At 41.4% G+C, this 24,568-nt stretch overlaps 1 protein-coding gene across 12 annotated transcripts in view; it reads left to right on the plus strand.

The window, feature by feature from the left end:
• The window catches only part of CADPS2 (calcium dependent secretion activator 2), an 852,012-nt gene extending 849,692 nt beyond the window's left edge, over positions 1-2,320 (plus strand). For all 12 annotated transcript variants that reach the window (XM_077471987.1, XM_077471989.1, XM_077471994.1 and 9 more), the window contains one exon: positions 1,594-2,320. In XM_077471987.1, coding sequence (XP_077328113.1) covers positions 1,594-1,764 — 171 coding nt within the window. In that variant the 3' untranslated portion in view covers positions 1,765-2,320. The remainder of the gene's footprint in view (positions 1-1,593) is intronic.
• The last annotated feature ends 22,248 nt before the right edge of the window (positions 2,321-24,568 follow it).

Consider the following 24,568-nt stretch of genomic DNA (forward strand, 5'->3'; position numbering starts at 1 on the left):
TGGTCTGATACTCCTTCCATTTCAAAATGATCACTTGCACAGTGCTCCTTGGGATGTTTAAAGCTTTGGAAATCTTTTTGTATCCAAATCCGGCTTTAAACTTCTCCACAACAGTATTACGGACCTGCCTGGTGTGTTCCTTGGTCTTCATGATGCTCTCTGCGCTTTCAACAGAACCCTGAGACTATCACAGAGCAGGTGCATTTATACAGAGACTTGATTACACACAGGTGGATTCTATTTATCACCATCAGTCATTTAGGACAACATTGGATCATTCAGAGATCCTCGCTGAACTTCTGGAGTGAGTTTGCTGTACTGAAAGTAAAGGGGCCGAATAATTTTGCACGCACCACTTTTCAGTTTTTTATTTGCTAAAAAAGTTTAAATGATCCAATAGATTTTGTTCCACTTCACAATTGTGTCCCACTTGTTGGTGATTCTTCACAAAAAAATTAAATTTTATATCTTTATTCTTTGAAGCCTGAAATGTGGCAAAAGGTTGAAAGTTCAAGGGGGCCGAATACTTTCGCAAGGCACTGTACCTGCCAAGGTCCCTAACAACTGTGTGCAAGTGTACCTAGGAGAATGGCTGTAGATAAGAGAATACTACAGATAAACGGGTACAACTTATGTAGGCAAATTGGTTTCATCTCCATGTATCACCTGCGACCAGCCACTTCACTGGGTATATGTTACAGTGACCCAAAAAGACAAAATTTAGGTGCTGCTCAACTGAGTGTAGGCAGGGACAGAGAGCTCATCCTAGCTCCAAACTGCAAGCAATGTCAAAAGAGAAGATCCATAAGCCACACATCATAAAGCAGACCCATGTGCATGAAGTGAGATGAAAAGATGAATGGCAGCCTCAGCCTGGACTCCAGCCAGACCACACTTCCACTTTCGCTCCACCCATTGGAGCTTAATCATGGGAATTAAGCTTCAAGGGGCAGAACTAAACGCTGTTGGGGTGTAGCCTGGCTAGAGTCTTGGCTGAGGGCTGCTATTCATCTCACTTCATGTACATGGGTCTGCTTCATGGTGTGCAGCTTAACTCAATTCTCCATTAACATTGCTAGAGGGTTTACAGCCACTTTAAAGCTTTGATTACAATATTGCTAGTATGGATAAATGAAGAGTAATAGAAGGACTGAAATACTTCGCTTTTCCTGGACAAAATGCTACTCCAGGTTCCCTCCAGTCCTGCCAACATTACCAAATACCTAGGAATTTGGTCATGTGACCTTTGCCGATGAGAAGATGGGAGCTCTGAATAGTTGATCCTCCACTTCAGACCGCAGAATTACAAATCTTTTAAATATGATTTTCACCTGTTTAAAGGTGTAATATGATACGCTTTCTTTTTTTGCAAATATCTTGGCTGTAATAAGCAGTTTCTTACAACTGAAGTAAAAAAAATATAACTGCGCTTTTCGGCTTATACATATGTGCATTTCCACATGTAAAATTCAATTGTACTGTTATTCTAAACATTAATGTTATGTGACATTTAAGATTTAAGATGTAATGCTACCCTACACGGACATTTTAAATGAATATATATATTTTTTTTATAATTTCTTTTTCTTGCAGAAAACCTACAGAGACTTTAGGCTACAGGGAGTGCTTGACGGCACACTAAATAATAAGACATATGAGACAGTTCACAACCGTTTAACTATGGAAGAGGCTACAGTAGCAGATTCTGATAGGGGAGGACTCCAGGGGATTTCTATGAAGGACAGTGATGATGAAGAAGAATGACATATCAATATTTATATGTTTGCAACATGCTCCATGTATTTTTACCCGTTATGTATAGAAATGTTTCACTTCACACAAAGTCCATATAGACTGCTTATTCAAACCCATTTAAAATACATGTGCCAAGGAGTTAAAGAAATGGTACTATAAATACACAATATGGATCTAATTTTGTGCAGGTTTAATACCATGAGAATAATTTTCTTTTATATGGATTTCTCAGAAAAGCTCACACTTAAAATAATATATTGTTATTATTACTGTTTACCTATATTTGTATAGAGTTTCTCAATCATGCAATGGGCTGAATTTTTTTGTAGCATTCACAATAAAAGTTGATCATTTCCATATCCTATTAACCATTGCCTCCAGAAGTATCTTGTTTTTATGTCCAGCCTGAGTATGATTTTTCATTAGTGTTTCTGCTCTTATTGTAAAGACTTGCAGAGACTTGTGAAAATATGCACATTTTAAGTCTACAGTTTCATGGACCTGTAGGGATTATTTTTTTGTCTCTATAAAATGTTTAATAAAGTTTGATATGTTTACAAACAAATGTTGCCTTTCTTCTTTTTACGTTCACATATAAAATATGGAAGTCATTTGATGTATAATAGTTAAGACAGACCTTTAGGGCTAGTAACAGGTCAGATTATAAGATATGTCTCCTTGTCAATGTGAATTATAACATTCATCTTGTAGCTGTCTAATAATGACTGAAGAACACTCTTGCTGACGATTCCAACTGCACCCATTGTAAATTAAAATCGACAAATGATTATTAAAAATCAGAATACCTAAAATACAAGTTAGTTATGCAAAGAAGCTGCTAATAGAATTATCACTATTATATAGTATGTATATAGTGCCAACAGTTTTCACAGCACTTTACAAAATAAAGGGAGAAAGTATAATTCCAATACAAAAGGTTTGAGATAGTATATTGTTCAAGAATGTGTTTTAAACATTACAGTTATATGTAAAAAAAAAACTGTTATGCCTAGTACTGAATATACCTTTTTGTGAAGATATATGCAGCCTGTTATACTAGATTATCAGTCATTCTAAGCTAAAGGAGATTTACCAGAGACTGCCTATGGTGTAATTTAATAGAGTTTTTATTAGAATCTTCCCCAGTTATTCCTATTACCTCAACTGTCTACAGTTTTCATATTCTTCAGTAGTGTTTCCTTTTTTATGTAATTTCCTACTATATTAACTAACAAATCTTTTTGTTAATTTTGTATATAACATTAAATTAATACATCTTCAGTGTTTTACAGTTAATGTTAGATTCTTGGTAACAGTAGCCCTAAACTGTGCTCCGTACAGTTTATATACTGTAACAATTATTTTACACCCTTCCAATTTTATCAGTGCTTGCAGCTATTTCCTGTGAAACTGGCACACATATGCCATTGAATCTACCATTACAATTACCCCTGTTTTAATGGCACAAATTTTCAAGCAGCAAATCATGTGGCCGCAGCTCCAATAAAAAGTGTGCGATTATAGTCCAAAGGCTTGGTGGGTGAATAAAACCCTAGACTAAGGAAAATGCATAATTTTTTTTTTTTCCAATATAATTTTTATTAGATAAGTTCCATAACAAAAACCAGTACAATAAAGCAGTACAATAAACAGATTGTGAGAATACATTTTTGTACACACAGTAAATATATCACAATAGCACTCTGTATATTGCCATCATAACCTCATACACTGTTTAGAAGCGTGAGCCCAAGAGAAAAGAATCCCAGTTCAAGTCCTATCACATTGTTCTATTGAACCATAACATGGCCTTCCTACCAATGAGGATTGAGGCTTATTAATAGATATGGGAGGAAAAGAGCGAATTCTGCTTGGAATGTGTAGTATAATTATATTGTGCAAGACTTCCTATGTAACAGTGCATAGGTAGATATTCCCAACTCGACCTCTGCACCCCTTACGGGAGCTTGCTGTACAGAGGGAGGAAGGATACATCCAATCGAGCAGCATGTTACAGTCTGAGCTATAGTAAGAGTTCCTAAGTGTTCCTAAACAATAATGTCACGCACATTTTCATTACATATGATTCACCTGGTATAGAAGTTTCCCTAGATGCTCGAATACATAAATTCAGACACTAAGAAATGCATTCCCGGACTGATAGCCAGAAATGCATTTCCCAGTGCATGTTATTCCCAAATGCTGAAAAATACAACCTTAATAGGAGGCTACGGTTATAAGGGGCTCAAGTTATTCGGATATAGTCACTGAATTGCGGTGAGGTTCTAAAGTGTATCCAACACATCCATAGTGTGGTGTATTTAGAAGGGGTGTCGTGGGCTTGATGAATTAATTGTTCCATCTCAGAAATTTTTTTCAACCCGTGTAACCCAATCTGACACCGTTGGAGGAGTGGTAGACCTCGAGAAAAGTGGGACACGTTGTTTAGCTGCATTTAACAGATGCGGTATGATCGTGTTCTTGAAACTTGTGCATAATGTGGAGGCATAATTTAGTAGAAATTGCGTCGGCGTGAAGTCGAGCGTTCTCGAAGAGATTTCTGAGATTATTTTGTGAATTTTCTCCCAAAAATTTTTAATTAGCGTACACTCCCACCAAATGTGCAGAATCGTTCCTGCTTCTTGGCCGCATCACCAACATAATGGAGAAACTGAGGGAAAGAACTTATGTAAAATGTCCGGTGTTCGGTACCATCTCGCATACATTTTATAAGAATTTTCTTGAGCTGATACATTAACCAAGTTCTTATGGATATTACGAAAGATCATTTCCCACTGCCCGTTCGTGAGATCTATGTTTAAGTCTCTTTCCCAGTTGCGCACCACTAGCAAGTCTTTTGGGTTGTGGTCTCTAAACAGTAGTGAGTATACTTCTGAAATGAGATGCCTGAGAGGTGGTGTACCCGCACATAAAGTTTCGAATGGGTTCAGATTTCTACTCCAGTGTGATAAGTGAACGGCACTATTAAAAAAAGTGTCTAAGTTGCAAAAATTTAAAGAATGGAATATCATGGTCAGGGAGGGACACACACATCTCTCGAAATGAGGATGTTGCCATTTTTAACTAGGAGCGAGGCTCTCAAGATCTGCCTGGAGGAGTCTCCCGGCGTATCTTGCAGGGATAGCCCCGGTGGAAAATCCGGATTGTCAGTCAATGGAGTCATCGGACCTGGGGATGGATTCCAATGCAATTGTGTAGCTATGTCTCTAAACACTCGTAAAGATGCTCCTGTCAGCGGGTGCGTGGAATAAGCTTTTGGTAAGTTACCTACCGAGATCCATGGCAGGTGTACTACTGGCATGGAGTCGAATGAATCCTCCAAATTTATCCAATCTTTCGAATCTTTGTGTACGTGCCAGTCAATAATTCTTGTGAGGTGGCATGCTGAGTGATATCTACGAATGTCTGGTAAACTAAGACCCCCTATAGCTTTAGGTAGTACCAGCGTATCCCAACTTATTCTCTGGGATTTCGAGGCCCAAATAAAAAGTTTAATCGGCACAGTCTGCATTATGTATAAAATGTGAGGTAGAATATTCATTTTTATAATGGCTATACGGCCAAACCAGGAGAACTTGCCATTCGTCCAGTTGTTAAGGTCACTTTGTAGCGACTGTAGGATCGGTTTGTAGTTTAAGTCGTAAAGATTATCCAAAGAGGAAGGTAATTGGATTCCTAGGTATGTGAGTGCTTTGGGTTCCCAGCCAAATGGAAAATTCAGTTTACATAGATCTACTGTGGACGAGGGGAGGGAGATGTTAAGGGCTTTTGATTTTGAAAAATTAATTTGCAGATTGGATAATTTGTTGAAAAGTGTGAAATCTTTTAATATGTTTGGTAATGTAATTATCGGGTCTGAGAGGAACAGGAGGATATCATCGGCATATGCTGCTATTTTGTATTGTTTATGTCCTATAGTGATGCCCTTTATATCAGCATTCTCTCTAAGCTTTCTTAGAAGGGGTTCGAGGGTAAGAACAAAAATTAGCGGCGATAGTGGGCAACCCTGACGAGTTCCGTTCGACACAGAGAAGGCGTCCGACAGGCAACCATTAACCCTTTTGCTGTGGGGAAGGAATATAATGTCGCTACCATCTGTCGGAAGTGTGTTGGGAACCCCAACACTTGTAATGTAGCGGATAAATAGTCCCAGGCCACCCTGTCGAATGCCTTCTCAGCATCCAACGATAGAAAGAAACCTTTTTGTTGTGTCTTATTGGTAAGCCAATGTTGGATATGTAGTGCTTTTATAGTATTGTCCCTAGCCTCTCTTCCAGGGACAAAACGGACTTGATCCAGGGCTATTATTTGTGGGAGAATCATAAGGAGACGGTTGGCTAGGATTTTGGCATAGAGTTTCACATCCACGTTTAAAAGCGAGATGGGACTATAATTCGAAACTATGGTGTCGTCTTTACCAGGTTTAGGAATCAACGTTATGTGAGCCTCAAGTAGGTCTTTATTGACTGGATCAGCGAGAGAAAGAGAATTAAAAGTTCTAAGGAGGTGTGGGGAAAGTATCTCCTGGAAGATTTTGTAATAACTGACAGACCGTCTGGACCCGGGCTTTTGCCTGGTTTTAATTTTTTTAATGCTAAGTTAAGTTCCTCGATAGTAATCTGTCCGTCTAAAGTCTTCAAGTCGTCCCTGGCTATCTGGGGAGCCCCATATTTTGTGAGAAAATCAAATATTGATTTTTGTCTGTCTGCAGCCTGAGCCGTCGAGATATCTGGGGACAAGTTGTAAAGTTTTCGAAAAATAATTCACGAATTGCTTTGCAATTCTTTCAGATGTTACATGCGTCTTGCCCTGAGGGTCTATAATTTTATGTATCGTTGCCGCTGCTTTCTTACGTTGTATTGCTTTTGCCAGTAATTTACCCGATTTATTACTAAATTCATAAAAAAGCTTCTGCGTGAGAACATATTTTCGTTGTAGCCTTTTAAGCAACTCCTGCCGGAGTTCGTCCCTCGCCTGCAGTAAATCTGAGAGTGTATCGTGTGCCAGCGAAGCTTTATGCATTCGTTCCAATTGATGCACCTTGTTGTGAAAATGCATAATTTAACCACTTTTACACCTTCATGACCAGGCCATTTTTTGGTATTCGACACTGTGCTACTTTAACTGGCAATTGCGCAGTCAAGCAATGCTGTATCCAAACAAAGTTTATTAAATTTTTTTACACAAATAGAGCTTTCTTTTGGTGGTATTTGATCACCACTGTGTGTGTTTATCTCTTGCAATATAAACAAAAAAAAGTAAATAAAAATATTTTTTACTTTCTAATAAAAAATATTCAATAAAATAAAATCTTTATAATTTTGGCCAAAATGTAATCTACTATATGTTTTTGATAAAAAAAACAGCAAGTGTATATTGATTGATTTGGGAGAAAGTTATAAAGCCTACAAACTATGGTATATACAGTATACTGGAATTTATTTATTCTTCTACTAATGGCGGTGTTCAATGACTTATAATGGGACTGTAATACTGTGGCGGGCATTCTGACACTGACGCTGGGGAGGAACTAATTGCCATTGACAGTAATACAGTAATACTATACACTGTCACTGCACTAATGATACTGGACCAACTGGGCAGCTCTATAATTGTGGAGGAAGTGGTGAACTCCCAGCGCCCCCCCACCACCACCACCACCATTTGGAAACCTACAAAGTAAAGTGAGCTACCCTAGAACGTCCAGAGCTCCAAATGTGAAAATCAACGATTGAAGTTTCTTCAGGAATGCTATTGGTACAGAGATCGGCAAAGAACGAAAATAATAGACTTTTCAGAAGGGTCATCATTTTGATCATCACTATTCTGCCCATCCAGGAAAGAGTATGGTTCTGCTAGTTCTATAGATCACACGTCGTAGAAGAGTAAAGAGTAACATAACTTGCCTTATATAGTGTGGAGAGGTAAGGGAGGGCCTGCGTACACTAATTAAAGGGAAAAGATGCACATACTAAAGCCAAAATGGATGCAGAAAAGTTGATGTCCAGTGTCTCCAATTTAGATTAGCTGACATTTAGACCTGAGATTTGGGAAACCAAAGTTGGGCATAAGTGAAAGTAAATTAGGCAAGGTTGTTATGGGGTCTGTGATAAATAATAAGAGGTTGTCTGCAAATAAAGCACATTTATGGACCCTAGATATACCATGAAAATTTAGGTTAGACCTAATGGCGACAGCTAATGTCTCGATGGTGAGGACAAAATGGAAGTGCTAGAGTGGCCCTGTCTGGACCCTGTTGTGATTTGTAGGTCCGACTTGCATCCAAAAGCTACAATGTTGTAGGATTTGAGTATAGTACACTGAGTAGTAAGAGGAATTTGGGTCTGAAGTTTCACCTCTGCAATATGTGGAACAGGAAGTGCCAGGACAGGGAATCAAAGCCATATTGTAGATCTAATGACAGTAAAATTCCCCATCTGGTTCGTAAACCATCACAGCTAGAACACAGTAGAGATATGAGGGCTACAGCCCGACAAATCTGGCCTGTGGCTTGTTGCCCCAGGACGAAAACCACCTGGTCCACATTAACCTATTGAATCAAAAATGTGTTGTCAATTTTCATCAATACTTTCAAATCTGCATTCGGCCCCTTTCACACTTGTGTGACTTGTCCTGTGACTTGGGACTGCAACGTCTCATGGCAAGTCGTACCACATGAATTTCAATGATTACCATTCATATCTGTGTGACTTCAAGGTAGTTCCTGCACTACTTTGATGCAACTTGAGGTCCATAGATCTCAAGATTACACAGGCATTGCTTCAAGTCATGGAAAAATCATGTGACTTATGTCACACAAGTGTGAAAGGGGCCTTGGAGTCAGCATTGTTCCTTACTCTTTTTATTTTATGTTATAAACTATTTTTCTTTTTCTTTTTTTTTTGTATGTAAAACTGATCGGTGATGAAGAATGCAATTTTTATTGTTGGATTACTACGAGTAGTGGACAACCCTGATCCCTCTGTATACAGTTGTGTGCAAATGTTTGCATACCCTGGCAGTAATTGAAATTTTGGCATTAATATTGAAAATATGACCGATCAAAAGTCTTTTATTTAAGGATAGCAATCACATGAAGCCATTTATTATCACACAGTTTCTTGATCATTTTTAAATCATAATAACAGATATCACCCAATTGGCCCTGATAAAAAGTTTACATACCCTTGAATGTTTGGCCTTTGTACAGACAACCAGAAGTCGCGCACACACGTTAAAATAGCATTTAAAGGTTAATTCCCCACATCTGTGGCTTTTTAAATCACAATAAGGCTGCTTTCACACTGGGGCGAGAGCAGCGTCGGCGGTAAAGCGCCGCTATTTTTAGCGGCGCTTTACCGTCGTTTTAGCGGCGGTGTGCGGGCGCTAGCGGGGTGGTTTTAACCCCCGCTAGCGGCCGAAAAGGGGTTAAACCCGCCCGCAAAGCGCCGCTGCAGCGGCGCTTTGCCGGCGGTATTGCCGCGGTGTCCCATTGATTTCAATGGGTAGCAGCGGTATAGGAGCGGTGAATACACCGCTCCTTCACCGCTGCAAAGATGCGGCTAGCAGGACTTTTTTCACCGTCCTGCCAGCGCATCGCTCCAGTGTGAAAGCCTTCCGGCTTTCACACTGGAGTTAAAGGGGCCGTTTTTTTTCAGGCGTTACACAGGCGCTATTTTTAGCGCTGTAACGCCTGAATACTGCCCCAGTGTGAAAGCAGCCTTAGTGTCTGTTTAAACAGTCAATGAATTTGTTAGCTCTCACATGGATGCACTAAGCAGGCTAGACACTGAGCCATGTGGAGGTAGAAAAGAACAGTCAAAAGAACTGCGTAACAAGGTAATGAAACTTTACAAAGATGGAAAAGGATATAAAAAGATAAGCCTTGAATATGCCAGTAAGCCATGGTCAGGTAGACCAAGAAAGATTGCAGCCACAACTGGTGGAAGAATTGCTCGGGATACAAAGAAAACCCCACAGGTAACCACAGGAGAAATACAGGCTGTTTTCCAAAAAGACAGTGTGGTTGTTTTTAAGGAGCACAATTCAATGATACTTGAACAAGAATGAGCTGCATGGTTGAGCTGCCAGAAGGAAGCCTTTACTGCGCCAATGCCACAAAAAAGCCAATGAGGCATGTCAAGGTGGTGTCGGGCATATTGTAACCAGACTTTTTTGTGGAACTTGTACAGTAAAGGCTTATTTCTTGCACCTTGACCATGCAGCTCTTTTTTGTTCAAGTCTCATCGTATTGTGCTCCTTAAAAACAACCACACCATCTTTTTCCAGAACAGCTTGTATTTCTCCTAAGGGTTACCTGTGGATTTTTCTTTGTATCCCGAAAAGTTTCTGTGACAGGTGTGGTTGAAATCTTTCTTGATCTACCTGACCTTGGCTTGATATCAAGGGTTCCCCAAATTTTCCACTTAAGTGATTGAACAGTACTGACTGACATATTCAATGCTTTTGATATCTTTTTATATCCTTTTACATCTTTGTAAAGTTTCATTATCTTGTTACACAGGTCTTTTGACTGTTCTTTTTTTACCTCCTCATGGCTCAGTGTCTAGCCTGCTTAGTGCATCCACGTGAGAGCTAACAAACTCATTGACTATTTATACACAGACAGTAATTGTGATTTAAAAAGGCACAAATGTGGGAAATTAACATTTAATTGCCATTTTAACCTGGGTGTGCCACCTTCTGTGTCTGTACCAAGGCCAAACATTCCAGGGTATCTCTTTCATGCCTAGGCCTATTTCTGACATTTGTTGCTTACAAGTTAAAATCCATATTTTTTTGCTAGAAAATTACTTAGAACCCCTAAACATATATATATATATATATATATATATATATATATATATATTTTTTTTTTGCAGAGAATCTAGAGAATAAAATGGCGATTGTTGCAATATTTTATGCCACACTGTATTTGCGCAGCAGTCTTTTAAAATGCAATTTTTGGGGGAAAAAGACACTGTCATGAAAAAAAAAAAATGCACTGTATAGCATATGAGCCCAAGCCCCTGAAAAGCAACCATAGTCAAGAACTTCACATAGAGCTTCAGGTATAACAATAATCAGAACTGATAGACAATTTAAAAGCATGCATACATAGGTGCAAGAGCTAAATGAGGACAGAAAACAAGTGAAAAAATGAAAATAAAAGTATTGTATATTGAAATAACTGCTCTCCTTTAGAAATGAGTCTAGAAAATTATATAAATGAATCATGTCTTTAGTGGTGACCCATCCATTAGTGGAGCACGAGCCCCGCCCCCTTATCCATGCAGCTGGCATGGATGGGGGGGCGGAGCATGTGATTAGAGCCCGAGGCTCTAATAGGCTTCAAAAAAAGGTGGGTTCCGGTCATAGAGCAATGCCCTGAGCCCACCCAGTTGTGTGACAATAGCGAATGAATATTCGTTATTGTCAGACTGATTCTCCTCCCAGACAATCAGGAAGCAGGTCCTGAGACCCGTTTACCTATTGGCCGAAAAGGGGAAGCGATCCTATTGGCCTAGGAGGGAGAGGAAGGGAGACGCACATCTAGAGGAGATGCAGGGGAAGCCCAACCACCCCACCAGCTGCCACTTTCTCCAGGGATAGTTCACCCACAGAGGCTCAGCCACATCCAGCACTCTCCAGCTCAGATGGGTAGGGAGGAGAAGGGGAGATCAGAGTATCATCCCAGACAGGACATCTGCCTCCTAAGGTAAGGAGGCCTTCCACCTTCCCATCTGTCTGTCTCCCACAGGGGAAGTGTGTGTTGCTGGTGTTTTCCACCTTCATGTCCATCTCCCACGTGCCTTCCCCCGGGGGGTGTCATTGGTTTGCCCCCCCAAAATTATTGAGCACCAGCCACCACTGAATGTGATATTAAAACATACATACAAAACTTTTTATTAAAACAAAACATAAAAAATAATATTACTAAATACCAAACTATACACATTTCCACACTCAAACTCCCTCATGCACTTACAGGCAAATCAAAAACCGTTAAAGTGGTTATAACCCCCTACGTATTACCCACTGAAGTGCCTCAGGTGATACACAGTGATGAAACAAATCCTGCTACATAAGTTGTAGCTGTCTATCTCCGACCCTCTCTTTTCCGCAGCCTCCTAAAGCACACACTTTACACAACATTTCTGAGCTTTAGAAGGCAGTGGGCATGGATCTGATGACACATACTGCACAGCATAGTGCAGGGAGCATGGGTGTAATCTGAAACCTAAGTGAAGGGAATACATACATCCCCTCTACAGTCCCATAGGGAAAAATGCACAGCTGAGGCTGTCAATCATCTGCTGTGTGCTGGATGGGGAGTGGGGCAATCTACTAAAATTGTCTGACATTGGCATAGACTGTCAGAAGTGACTCATGCAGATAGAAAAGATATGAGAAAGCCTAAGATTGCATTAGGTGCCTTGTTTTGACAGGTACCCACTTCCACTTCCTCACAGATCACCTAGGTTATCTGAGCGGAAGTTCTTCTCTCCCTTTTTCTCCCTTTTGTCTTCTGGGACATGTCACAGGTCCCAGAAGAGTACGGCTCGCGCATGCACAGTGGGCAGCCAGCTGTGAAGCCACATGCAGCACAGCAGGCTGCCCACAGTAATGATGCGGCTGCTGGGAACCCAAAATCTAGTGAACAAGTAGCCTGGGCAAGGACGTGCTGGATCCCTGAACAGGTAAGTGTCCCTTTATTTATACAGGATTTGTAGCTGCTTACTTTTATTTTATTTTTTTTTAACGTGAACCTCCTCTTTAAGGGACACAGGAATATAATTTTCTAATCACACTGATCCTCACTGTCAACGGGAATGAAAGTGAGGGTAAATCCAAAATTTGGATTTGCCACCAGAACAAGCACAAAACAAAACACTTGTTCTGGTGACAACTGTCTAATGCCGCATACACTGACTTTTCGACGGACTTGGTCTGGCGGACAATCCGACTGACTTTACAGCTGAGGTCCGTCAGACTTTCAAACGAATGGACTTGGCCACACACGATCACTCCAAAAGTCCAATGGATTCGTACGTGATGACGTAGAATAAGGAAGTTCATAGCCAGTAGCCAATAGCTGCCCTAGCGTCGGTTTTAGCCCGTCGGACTAGCCCACAGATGAACGGATTGGCCAGTGCCACAGGAGAGAGGGGAGCTGCTCCCCTCCTCTTTAAGAGGACAGGGGGATTCTGAGGCCTCCAATAAAAACATATGAGCAGCAGCACATAGGTAAGGTGCATGAGGATTTTGGGCACTCATTTTTTCATTACTGAAAAGAGAGTTGTACTACATTTAGAAATAGGGGGTTTTAAATCAGATGTAATAGTTGTAATGCATCTCTCTTCTTCAGAATTACAGTGCCTTGCGAAAGTATTCGGCCCCCTTGAACTTTTCAACCTTTTGCCACATTTCAGGCTTCAAACATAAAGATATAAAATTTTTATTTTTTGTGAAGAATCACCAACAAGTGGGACATAATTGTGAAGTGGAACGAAATCTATTGGATATTTATAACTTTTTCAACTAATAAAAAAATGAAAAGTGGGGCGTGCAAAATTATTCGGCCCCCTTGCGTTAATACTTTGTAGAGCCACCTTTTGCTGCGATTACAGCTGCAAGTCGCTTGGGGTATGTCTCTATCAGTTTTGCACATCGAGAGACTGAAATTCTTGCCCATTCTTCCTTGCAAAACAGCTCGAGCTCAGTGAGGTTGGATGGAGAGCGTTTGTGAACAGCAGTTTTCAGCTCTTTCCACAGATTCTCGATTGGATTCAGGTCTGGACTTTGACTTGGCCATTCTAACACCTGGATACGTTTATTTGTGAACCATTCCTTTGTAGATTTTGCTGTATGTTTGGGATCATTGTCTTGTTGGAAGATAAATCTCCGTCCCAGTTTCAGGTCTTTTGCAGACTCCAACAGGTTTTCATCCAGAATGGTCCTGTATTTGGCTGCATCCATCTTCCCCTCAATTTTAACCATCTTCCCTGTCCCTGCTGAAGAAAAGCAGGCCCAAACCATGATGCTGCCACCACCATGTTTGACAGTGGGGATGGTGTGTTGAGGGTGATGAGCTGTGTTGCTTTTACGCCAAACATATCATTTTGCATTGTGGGCAAAAAGTTGGATTTTGGTTTCATCTGACCAGAGCACCTTCTTCCACATGTTTGGTGTGTCTCCCAGGTGGCTTGTGGCAAACTTTAGACGAGACTTTTTATGGATATTTTTGAGAAATGGCTTTCTTCTTGCCACTCTTCCATAAAGGCCAGATTTGTGCAGTGTACGACTGATTGTTGTCCTATGGACAGACTCTCCCACCTCAGCTGTAGTTCTCTGCAGTTCATCCAGAGTGATCATGGGCCTCTTGGCTGCATCTCTGATCAGTCTTCTCCTTGTCTGAGCTGAAAGTTTAGCGGGACGGCCAGGTCTTGGTAGATTTGCAGTGGTCTGATACTCCTTCCATTTCAAAATGATCGCTTGCACAGTGCTCCTTGGGATGTTTAAAGCTTGGAAAATCTTTTTGTATCCAAAACCGGCATTAAAATTCTCCACAACAGTATTACAGACCTGCCTGGTGTGTTCCTTGGTCTTCATGATGCTCTCTGCGCTTTCAACAGAACCCTGAGACTATCACAGAGCAGGTGCATTTATACAGAGACTTAATTACACACAGGTGGATTCTATTTATCACCATCAGTCATTTAGGACAACATTGGATCATTCAGAGATCCTCGCTGAACTTCTGGAGTGAGTTTGCTGCACTGAAAGTAAAGGGGCCGAATAATTTTGCACGCACCACTTTTCAGTTTTTTTATTTGCTAAAAAAGTTTAAATTATCCAATAGATTTCGTTCCACTTCACAATTGTGTCCCACTTGTTGGTGATTCTTCACAAAAAATTTAAATTTTATATCTTTATGTTTGAAGCCTGAAATGTGGCAAAAGGTTGAAAAGTTCAAGGGGGCCGAATACTTTCGCAAGGCACTGTATATTATATAAACATTTGAAGGGAAACTGTGTTTTTAGGACCATTTACTTTTACACCTGCTGGGGAAAAAAATATAAGGTCCCTTACAGTGATCCTTAGGTCACGATTCTCCTAGGACGACGGGTGCCTTTGTGTGGATGGTGATGTGATGCTTTGGATATTAGATATGGTACTAATGGGTGAATAATAAAACTGTATTTATATCAGCATATTGGCCTGTTGGACAGATTGTTCAACTGTTGCAATACCACACTATTTACCCAGCACTTTACGTATCCAGGTACTGGTCCAGGGTAAGTACTGAGAAATACAGTATGTTCTGTGATGGCACTGCCCAGTCAGCATCGCTCTGATCCATTCCAGAAGCTCTGCAGAGAAAAGAAGGAGAAGAGTGAGGATTTTGAATACCTGAACAGATGGACCAACTGTGTTGGTGCTGACAAATCAACAATTTAAGTATTAAATGTACAGTTTGAAATTGGAACCCATACACACAGATCTCATGTCACTGTACAATACTTTTACAATTGATCTCAATTGGCTGAATGAATTTAACCTAGTTGTGTACTAATAAAATGAGCAGTTTTATAAAATATATGTTGGCATGACTGTATCTTTCTATGTGCTGTTATTTTGATAAGTAAAACTGAAATTAAAGCCACCATTCCAGATATTTTTTGTACAATAGGATATTTTAGATCTACATTTAGAATCCATTGACAAATGGTTTGTGACTAAAACACAAATTGCAGTGAATCCCAACACAACATATGCATGAAAAACTAACTCTGTTCAGGGCACCTGAGCTCAAGTTATTCTTTTGATCTACTCTATGGCTAGTTTGTGAACATGTGGAAGAAATGCCCATTTAGAGTTTACGGTGATTGGTAACTTACCATTGACTTTGTGTTTTGTTTTTCCTTTTTAATTAATTATGAGAGCCAGGAAGAACCAACAGCACTGAATCTTCCTTATCAGCCAAGTTCCATTTTAGGAAACTATACAAGGGAAGAATTTGTGTACCAACGGGACATTTAAGGCACCAAGTTACCAATACATGAAAGCAATATTTTTTGAGACTTGAGCTGGTCACACCCCCAACTACCGTGTATCCCCAAAAATGAGGCCTACAGGACTGGAATAACCAAATATAAGCCCTAGTAAAGTCCTTCTAAAAATATGTAATCTGTTTTGTAAAAAGATAATATAATGTCCAGTGTGTTTCCTGTTGTAACTTTATTGTCTAAATTACCTTATTTACAGCGCCACTGGGCGCTCACGTGACCTGCCAGAGATCTTCTCCTTCTCTCTCGGCTGATGTCAGGGGCTCCTCCCTCTGCAGTGCTCGGAGCAGAGCTGACTTCAGCAGGGATCTCAGTCTCTGACTCTGCAGTACTCGGAGGGGGTAGAAGAGCTCCAGCGGCTCACATGAAAGCCCCGCTGCACTCTAAATAAGGTATTTTTGAAAATAAAGTTACAAAAGGAGACACACTGGACATTATATAACCTTTTAAAATGGATTACATATTTTCACAATGACTTTAACTAAGGTTTATTTTTGGGATTAAAGATGTCTTGATGATGACTCCTGAGCTGGAAGGGGTAAAAAAGACAGGGGACAGAGGAACTTCTTCAACATTTTATTGTTTTATTCCAGGTTTTTTAGAACATAGAGATGGGTAAATGACACAGCACAAGCGCTGTCATGCTTTAAAGGATCAGGATTTTATTTTTTAAGGTTACAACCACTTTAAGATTGTCATTGTACATACTGTAAATAAATAAGACATCCCCTGAATATAAGCCCTAGTGTGTTTTTTTGTAGCCAAAATAATATAAGATCTAGCCTTATTTTCGGGGAAACAGTGCGACATACCCCTTTTCAGATGAGGACTATTGATTTATTAGTAATTACTGTTTAAGGGATCAATTTTTATTTTTGTTTTATTGTGTAAACAAATAAAAAAAAATATAGTTTTTATATATTGGTGACTTGGTGCCTTAAAAGTCTGCTTGGTTTACAAATCCTTCTTTTGTATAGTTTCCTAAAAGTGGATGTGGCACCTGGCTAATCCAAGCCCCAATAAAAGTCTATAACTCTAGTTCCACTTTAGTTGTTTTAAAACAATCCCTAGATGACAGCATAAATCCAGCTCATAAGTCTTTGAAAATAATGTATGGTCCACAATCAATGCATTACATAAGTTATAAGTGTTTCTGACCAGCTGGGGATATAAGAGCTTGAACAAAGTTATACCCAGTATGTGATGATAATTAAATATTTTATAGGTGTAATGTCTGCAGCAAGCAGCATAATGCTGTTCATACAAATGTGATGAATATTTGCCATCTTTCTGCGTTTTGGTAACTTAACACCTCCTCAATAAAGGTGAAAATGTGGTGATTCTTAATTTTAATTATCTGCCATATAGATTTTAATTAGGCGTTAGAGTGTCTAAATAGATTCTAATTTACACAACTAATTCTACAGTAATACATACAACTAATACGCACTTATTACACTAATTTGCACACATTAACACATTTCATTATATTATTATTATACAGGATTTATATAGTTTGCGCTGCGCTTTACAACATCAGGCAGACAGTACAATTACAATACAATTCAATACAGGAGCATTCTGAGAGCCTTACTTGTTAGAGCTTATAATCTAGAAGGGGGGGCCAAGTGGAACACAGGGTACTAGTTGTGGGGGATGATCAGATGGACAAAATGAAAGTACAGTTGTTAGGTGTGGGAAGGATAGGCGTCTCTAGGGAGGAGATAGACAGACAGATTGGGGTAAGGAGTTCCATAGGCTTGGAGAAGCTCTGGAAAAGTCCTGGAGACAAGCATGGGAGGAGGTGATGAGAGAGCTAGAGAGCAGGAGGTCTTGGGAAGCACAAAAAGAACGATTAGGTTGGTATTTTGAGACTAGGTCAGTGATGTAGCTGGGAGCAGAGTTGTGGATTGCTTTGTAGGTAGTTTTTAGTATTTTGAATGTAATTTGTTGGGTGAGTGGAAGCCAGTGGAGGGATTGATAGAGAGGAATAGCAGAGACTGAGTGGTTGGTAAGGTGGATGAGTCTGGCAGCAGCATTCATGATGGACTGAAGGGGGGATAGAGTATGCAGAAGTAGGCCAATGAGGAGTGAGTTGCAGTAATCAAGGTGAGAGACTTAAGAGCTTTGTTGTGTCATTGGTTAGAAAGAGGCATATTTTGGAGATGTTCCGGAGGTTGAGGCTGCCATATTTAGACAGTGATTTGATGTGGGGCTTAAAGGAGAGTTTAGAGTCCAAGACTACTCCTAGGACCTTGGCATGTGGGAATGGGCTGATAGTTGGGCCATCGATTTTTACAGAGAGATCAGGGGAAGAGGCACGTGGGGGAGGAAAAATTATAAGTTTGGTTTTGGATAGATTAAGTTTGAGGAAGTGGTGCGACATCCAGACTGATATATCTGATAGTAAAATAGTGATACGTGAGGAGACTGAAGGAGTGAGTTGAGGGGTACAGAAATAGACTTGAGTGTCGTCAGCATAGAGATGGTATTGGAATGACCCAGGGAGGAGGTGTAGTTTGAAAATAGCAGAGGTCCAAGAACAAAACCTTGGGAGACCCCAACAGAGAAAGGAAGAGGCGAGGGGAAGTAGAATTGTAAGTAACGCTTAAAGTGCGGTTAAGTAAGTGGAGAACCAGCGAATAGTACAGTCACGGTGACCAAATGCGTGGAGTTTTTTAAGGAGGAGGGGGTGGTTAACCATATCGAAGGCCGCAGAGAGGTCCAGGAGTAGGAGTGAAGAATAATGTCCCTTAGTTTTGTCCCTTAGTAGATCATTTGTTAGTTTTAGGAGAGCCGTTTCTGTGGAATGTTGAAGACGAAATCCAGACTGAAGGGGATCAAGAAGGCTATTATCAGCAAGGTGGATGCTCAGACGGTTGTAAACTAGACATTCAAGGAGTTTGGATAAAAAGGGGAGCAAGGAGATGGGGCATTGATTAAGATTGGATGGGTCCAGTGAGGGCTTTTTAAGTATGGGGCTGACAAGTGCATGCTTTAAAGAGTTGGGGAAGATGGCAGAAGAGAGGGTTAGAGAGTGTAGAATAGAGCTAGAGGGTGATTACAGCATTTGTGAGGGAACAGGATCCAAAGGGTAGGTGGTAAGATGGACAATAGCAAGTAATTTAGCAACCTCGTCTACAGTGGTGGGGTTGAAAGAGGGAAGTAATGATTGTACCCGTGGGCATGAGGTGTAAAGCAAGAACAGTATCTGAACAGTAGAGATCTCCTCGCAAATTGTATCAATCTTCTGTTAGACGTTGCTTGGCGATCTCCTGGGCAGTGAGTGAGTTAGTGGGTGGAGGCAGTGGAGGCTGAAGTAGAGAGTTACAGGTAAAGTGGATGGAGGCAGTGAAGGATGAAGTAGACAGTTGAAGGTAGAGGAGCAGGGCCGCTGTTAGAAATCATGGGGCCCCATACAGCCTACCTGACGGGGCCCCATTGACCCCGCCCACAACCCATCCTGGCTCCGCCCATAACCCCACCCCTGCCTCCACGCTGTCAGGGCAGGAGGCAGGAGCTGGAACATTTAACATTTACAGCGCCCCACCAATCATAACTGCATCTGAATGGGAGAGATGTCAGTGTTTTGACATCTGTGCCCATTCAGTTTGTGTCTTCATACGGAGCTTTCAATCAGGTCTGCATGAAAAAGGACCTAATTGCAAAGCTTGGGTGAAAGGTTATGAAAGGAGAGTGGTTTGGGGGTGGTAAAAATGCAGCTTGGCTATGTATTTTTACTGTCCCTTCCCCCATCACATGTGTAAAAGTAGCATCTCACTATGTGCTCATGGTCATTATCATTATGATGATCAGAGCACAGCAGGTTCTCTATGGCTCTGTCAGTGTAACATGACTGTGTGATGCTGACTTTGTTATGGCTGTGCTGAGTTATAGTCTGTAACACACAGTACAGTCATATATCAGGAAAGTCAGCACCACACAGTCATGTTACACTGACAGAGCCATACAGCACCTACTGTGCCCTGATCATCATAATGATAATAACCATGAGCACACAGAGTCTAGGGACTGCACATGCTACAATAGTGTGACCTGTCAGTGTGTGTGTGTGTGTGCAGGGGACTGCTTGCCTGTGCACCACTGCCGTTGTCCAGATTACTCCTGCTGCTCTGTCTGTCTCAGCCGTCCCAGTGATAAGTCCCTCAAGCTGCAGCACTTACTGGATGAAGGGAGCCGTATAACAGTAATATCCATCCGCCGGGGAGGCATACAGTGAGCAGGAAGAACTTTAGTTTGTGCAGGTATACTGAGAACAGCATGCGGCACAGCATTGTATCCCTGCACCCGAAAATAGAAAAAAAGTCCCTCTTCTGCTTTCACCTCCTGGGCCCCTCTGGTAACCTGATGGGGCCCAGGAAATGAATATATATTCCTTATATATGTTAGTAATCAAGTGGGTGCAGGTTAATATATTTTTTTTTTTTTTTTTTTTTTTTTTTTAGCTAGAAGTTAAAAGCTGCTCGGGCCCCCCCTGCTGGCCGGGCCCGGTACAACTGGGCTAGTTGTACTGCCCTATCAGCGGCCCTGTAGAGGAGAGTTGACGGGGACGGGATGATAAACTTTTAATGAGAGTGATGAAATAGGTCTGCTTGGCAGTGAGGAGGCTGGAATTGTATTGGAGGGCAGATTTATACTGGCTGAAATCTTTCTGGGACTTTGTCTTACACCACAGGTGCACAAGAGCACAGCTGTGCTTTTTCAGACTTCTAGTGTTATCTGTTTGCCAGGGTTGAAGGGGACAGCGCCTGATTCTGTGTGTAGTGAGGGGGGCCAGTGAGGCTAGAAGTGAAGTTTTGTAGACAGAAGTGGCAAGGTTGGTGTAGGACAGAGGTGGAATTTTGTCATAGAGGTGGTCAGGAGCAGAGTAGAGAAGAGAAAGGTTGAGATGGTGAAGGTTTCTACGAGTAACCATTAGATGTATGGAGGGAGAGGAGGCGGAGGAGAGGGAGAGAGTGAAGTTAATAAGGTAGTGATCAGAGAGAGGTTAAGGCTGGTTGGAGAGGTTGCATGGAGTGCATAGGTGGGAAAAGACGAGATCAAGGGTATTGCCTTCAGAGTGAGTAGGAGCAATGTATCCATTGCTTCAGGTCAAAGAAGGAGGTTAGACTGAGAAGTTTGGAAGTTGCAGGAACGTTAGTACTAGCAGGGATGTCGAAGTCCCCAAGAATGATTGTGGGCCTTTCAGAAGAGAGAAAGTCGTCAAGAAATGATGATACTGGACCAGGATCTATCCTTAGAGAAACTGGGGAGAAGAGACTAATGCAGTCTGTGACAGAGAGGGAGGTGGGTGAAGTACTTGAAAGGTGCTATGTGGGTCTAAAAGGATTCCAAGGATTCCAACACCCCCTCCTTTGCATCCACTGGGTCTGGGGGAGTGAGTCCAAAGAAGACCACCGTGGGATAGAGCAGCAAAAGACGCAGTGTCGGATTTGTGAAGCCAGGTTTCTGTAATGGCGAGTAGATTAAATGAGTTAGTGATAAAGAGATCGTGGAAGGAGGTGAGTTTGTTACAGACAGAGCGAGCATTCCAAAGAGTGTAAGAGAAAAGAAGTCTAGTCTTGGGAAAAAGAGAAATGGGAACTAGATTGTGTGCATTGTGGCTGCAGCCAGAGAGTGTAGTATAATGGGTCTGTTAAGTGCAGTTAGATGCAGGAGGCCCAGGGTTTGGGGATACATCACCAGAGGATAAGAGAAGCAGAAGGGTGAGAGATGTAATGTGGAATTTATATGCGTGTGGATTTAGAATTAGCCAGAGTTGGTGAGTGCAGTAATATGGAGAGGACAGAAGTGAGGGTGATATACAGTGGTGTGAAAAAGTGTTTGCCCCCTTCCTCATTTCCTGTTCCTTTGCATGTTTGTCACACTTAAGTGTTTCGGAACATCAAACCAATTTAAACAATAGTCAAGGACAACACAAGTAAACACAAAATGCAATTTGTAAATGAAGGTGTTTATTATTAAAGGTGAAAAAAAATCCAAACCATCATGGCCCTGTGTGAAAAAGTGATTGCCCCCCTTGTTAAAACATACTATAACTGTGGTTGTTCACACCTGAGTTCAATTTCTATAGCCACACCCAGGCCTGATTATTGCCACACCTGTTCACAATTAAGGCATCACTTAAATAGGAGCTGCTTGACACAGTAAGGTCCACCAGAAGATCCTTAAAAGCTACACATCATGCCGAGACCCAAAGAAATTCAGGAACAATTGAGAAAGAAAGTAATTGAGATCTATCAGTCTGGAAAGGGTTATAAAGCCATTTCCAAAGCTTTGGGAATCCAGCGAACCACAGTGAGAGCCATTATCCACAAATGGCGAAGACATGGAACAGTGGTGAACCTTCCCAGGAGTGGCCGGCCGCCCAAAATTACCCCAAGAGCGCAGCGACAACTCATCCAAGAGGTCTCAAAAGACCCCACAACAACGTCCAAGGAACTGCAGGCCTCACTTGCCTCAGTTAAGGTCAGCGTTCATGCCTCCACCATCAGGAAAAGACTGGGCAAAAATGGCCTGCATGGCAGAGTTCCAAGGAGAAAACCACTGCTGAGCAAAAAGAACATCAAAGCTCGTCTCAATTTCTCCACAACACATCTTGATGATCCCCAAGACTTTTGGGACAACATTCTGTGGACCAATGAGACAAAAGTGGAACTCTTTGGAAGGTGTGTGTCCAAGTATATCTGGCGTAGAAGGAACACTGCATTTAATAAAAAGAACATTATACCAACAGTAAAATATGGTGGTGGTAGTGTGATGGTCTGGGGCTGTTTTGCTGCTTCAGGACCTGGAAGACTTGCCGTGATAAAAGGAACTATGAATTCTGCTGTCTACCAAGAGATCCTGAAGGAGAATGTCCGACCATCTGTTCGTGTACTCAAGCTGAAACGAACTTGGGTTCTGCAGCAGGACAATGATCCTAAACACACCAGCAAGTCCACCACCGAATGGCTGAAGAAAAACAAAATGAAGACTTTGGAGTGGCCTAGCCAAAGTCCTGGCCTGAATCCTATTGAGATGTTGTGGTATGACCTTAAAAAGGCCGTTCATGCTCGAAAACCCTCTAATGTAACTGAATTAGGACAATTCTGCAAAGATGAGTGGGCCAAAATTCCTCCAGGACGCTGTAAAAGCCTCATTGCACGTTATCGCAAACGCTTGGTTGCAGTTGTTGCTGCTAAGGGTAGCCCAACCAGTTATTAGGTTTAGGGGGCAATCACTTTTTCACACAGGGCCATGATGGTTTGGATTTTTTTTCACCTTTAATAATAAACACCTTCATTTACAAATTGCATTTTGTGTTTACTTGTGTTGTCCTTGACTATTGTTTAAATTGGTTTGATGTTCCGAAACACTTAAGTGTGACAAACATGCAAAGGAACAGGAAATGAGGAAGGGGGCAAACACTTTTTCACACCACTGTATATAAGGTGTGGGGTGGAGAAGAGGTGTGTGGGAGAGTTAGTTTAAGGATAGAAGACACAGCTGTCAGAAGGAGTGGTATAATTATATAATAATTAGTATGTAAAATAATTTACTTATATATACAAAAGCGGTGGTAAACCATGTTAAAAATAAAAAATGGTCCCCTGTAGGCTCATGTCATATTGTGCTAGTATGCATTGGATACTAGCACATTATGACAGACTTCATGTGCACTGTCACCAGTGACAGGGATTCCATCTTCATCTAGTCTTCTTTCTGGGTTTGCGGGCTCCGGCCATTTGAATGGCCGAACCACAATGACTCCCACACATGCGCATGGGAGTCTCGGTTGCAGCACAGGTCTCTCAATAGACAGCATACTGTCCATTGAAAACACATGTCCTGTTGATGCCACTGGCTGCTACACATGTAAATATCTGCTAAACGGTGCACGTTTAGGAGATATTTACTGTAACTACAGGTAAGCCTTATAATAGACTTGTAAGAACACGATAAAAAGCAGAATTTACTACAGCTTTAAATAGAAAGTCAATGCTGTAAGGACAGACAACCTTAGTGTTGGGACAACCCCTATAGTTTTACACTCTACATATAATTTTTTAATTGTGTGGTCACTATCACGATTCGCATGGTCTTAGTTTCACTTTTCTGTACCTGGCCCTGACCCTGTTTCTATCACCTTCTCTTTCACTCTTCTTCATGCACTTCACTTCAACCTCATTCACACTTTACCCCTTCTTTCTCATTTTTTCCCTTGGCCCCCAAACTTCCCTTTCCAGTTTCTTGTCCACTTCCCCCTCCCCTTCTCCATCCTTCCCCTTCCTCCCCCCTCCTCCCCCTTTTCTTTTCCCTTTTCCTTACCCCCTCCTTTTCCTCCCCCCCTCCCCTTCCCTCTGTTCTTTTCTCCCCCGTTTTTCCCTCCTCCCATCCTTCTTTTTCCTTTCCCCCCCTTTCCTTTCCCCCTTTCCCCCTCCCCCACACACCCACCTTGCATGAATTATCATCCAGTCTATATTTATTCCCTCACGAGCATCATGTACCACCTTCACTGGTTTATACACTGATGAGAACTTTGTGGCTGTACAGACGGTATGACCGCACTATTCAATATATTAAGTTGGATGAAACCAGCCATCTTTTAACTCGATGTAATATAATTTAACATCATATCTCTCCATCTAGATATCGGCTTGTCTGTTTCTAATACCTCCCCCAGTCGCCGGGAGAGACACTCCCCGGGCCCTTCAGGTGCT

This window comes from Lithobates pipiens, unplaced genomic scaffold (genome assembly GCF_037356315.1).
Source record: "Lithobates pipiens isolate NorthernLeopardFrog02 unplaced genomic scaffold, aLitPip1_a1.2 Scaffold_8, whole genome shotgun sequence".
NCBI classification, from domain to species: domain Eukaryota; kingdom Metazoa; phylum Chordata; class Amphibia; order Anura; family Ranidae; genus Lithobates; species Lithobates pipiens.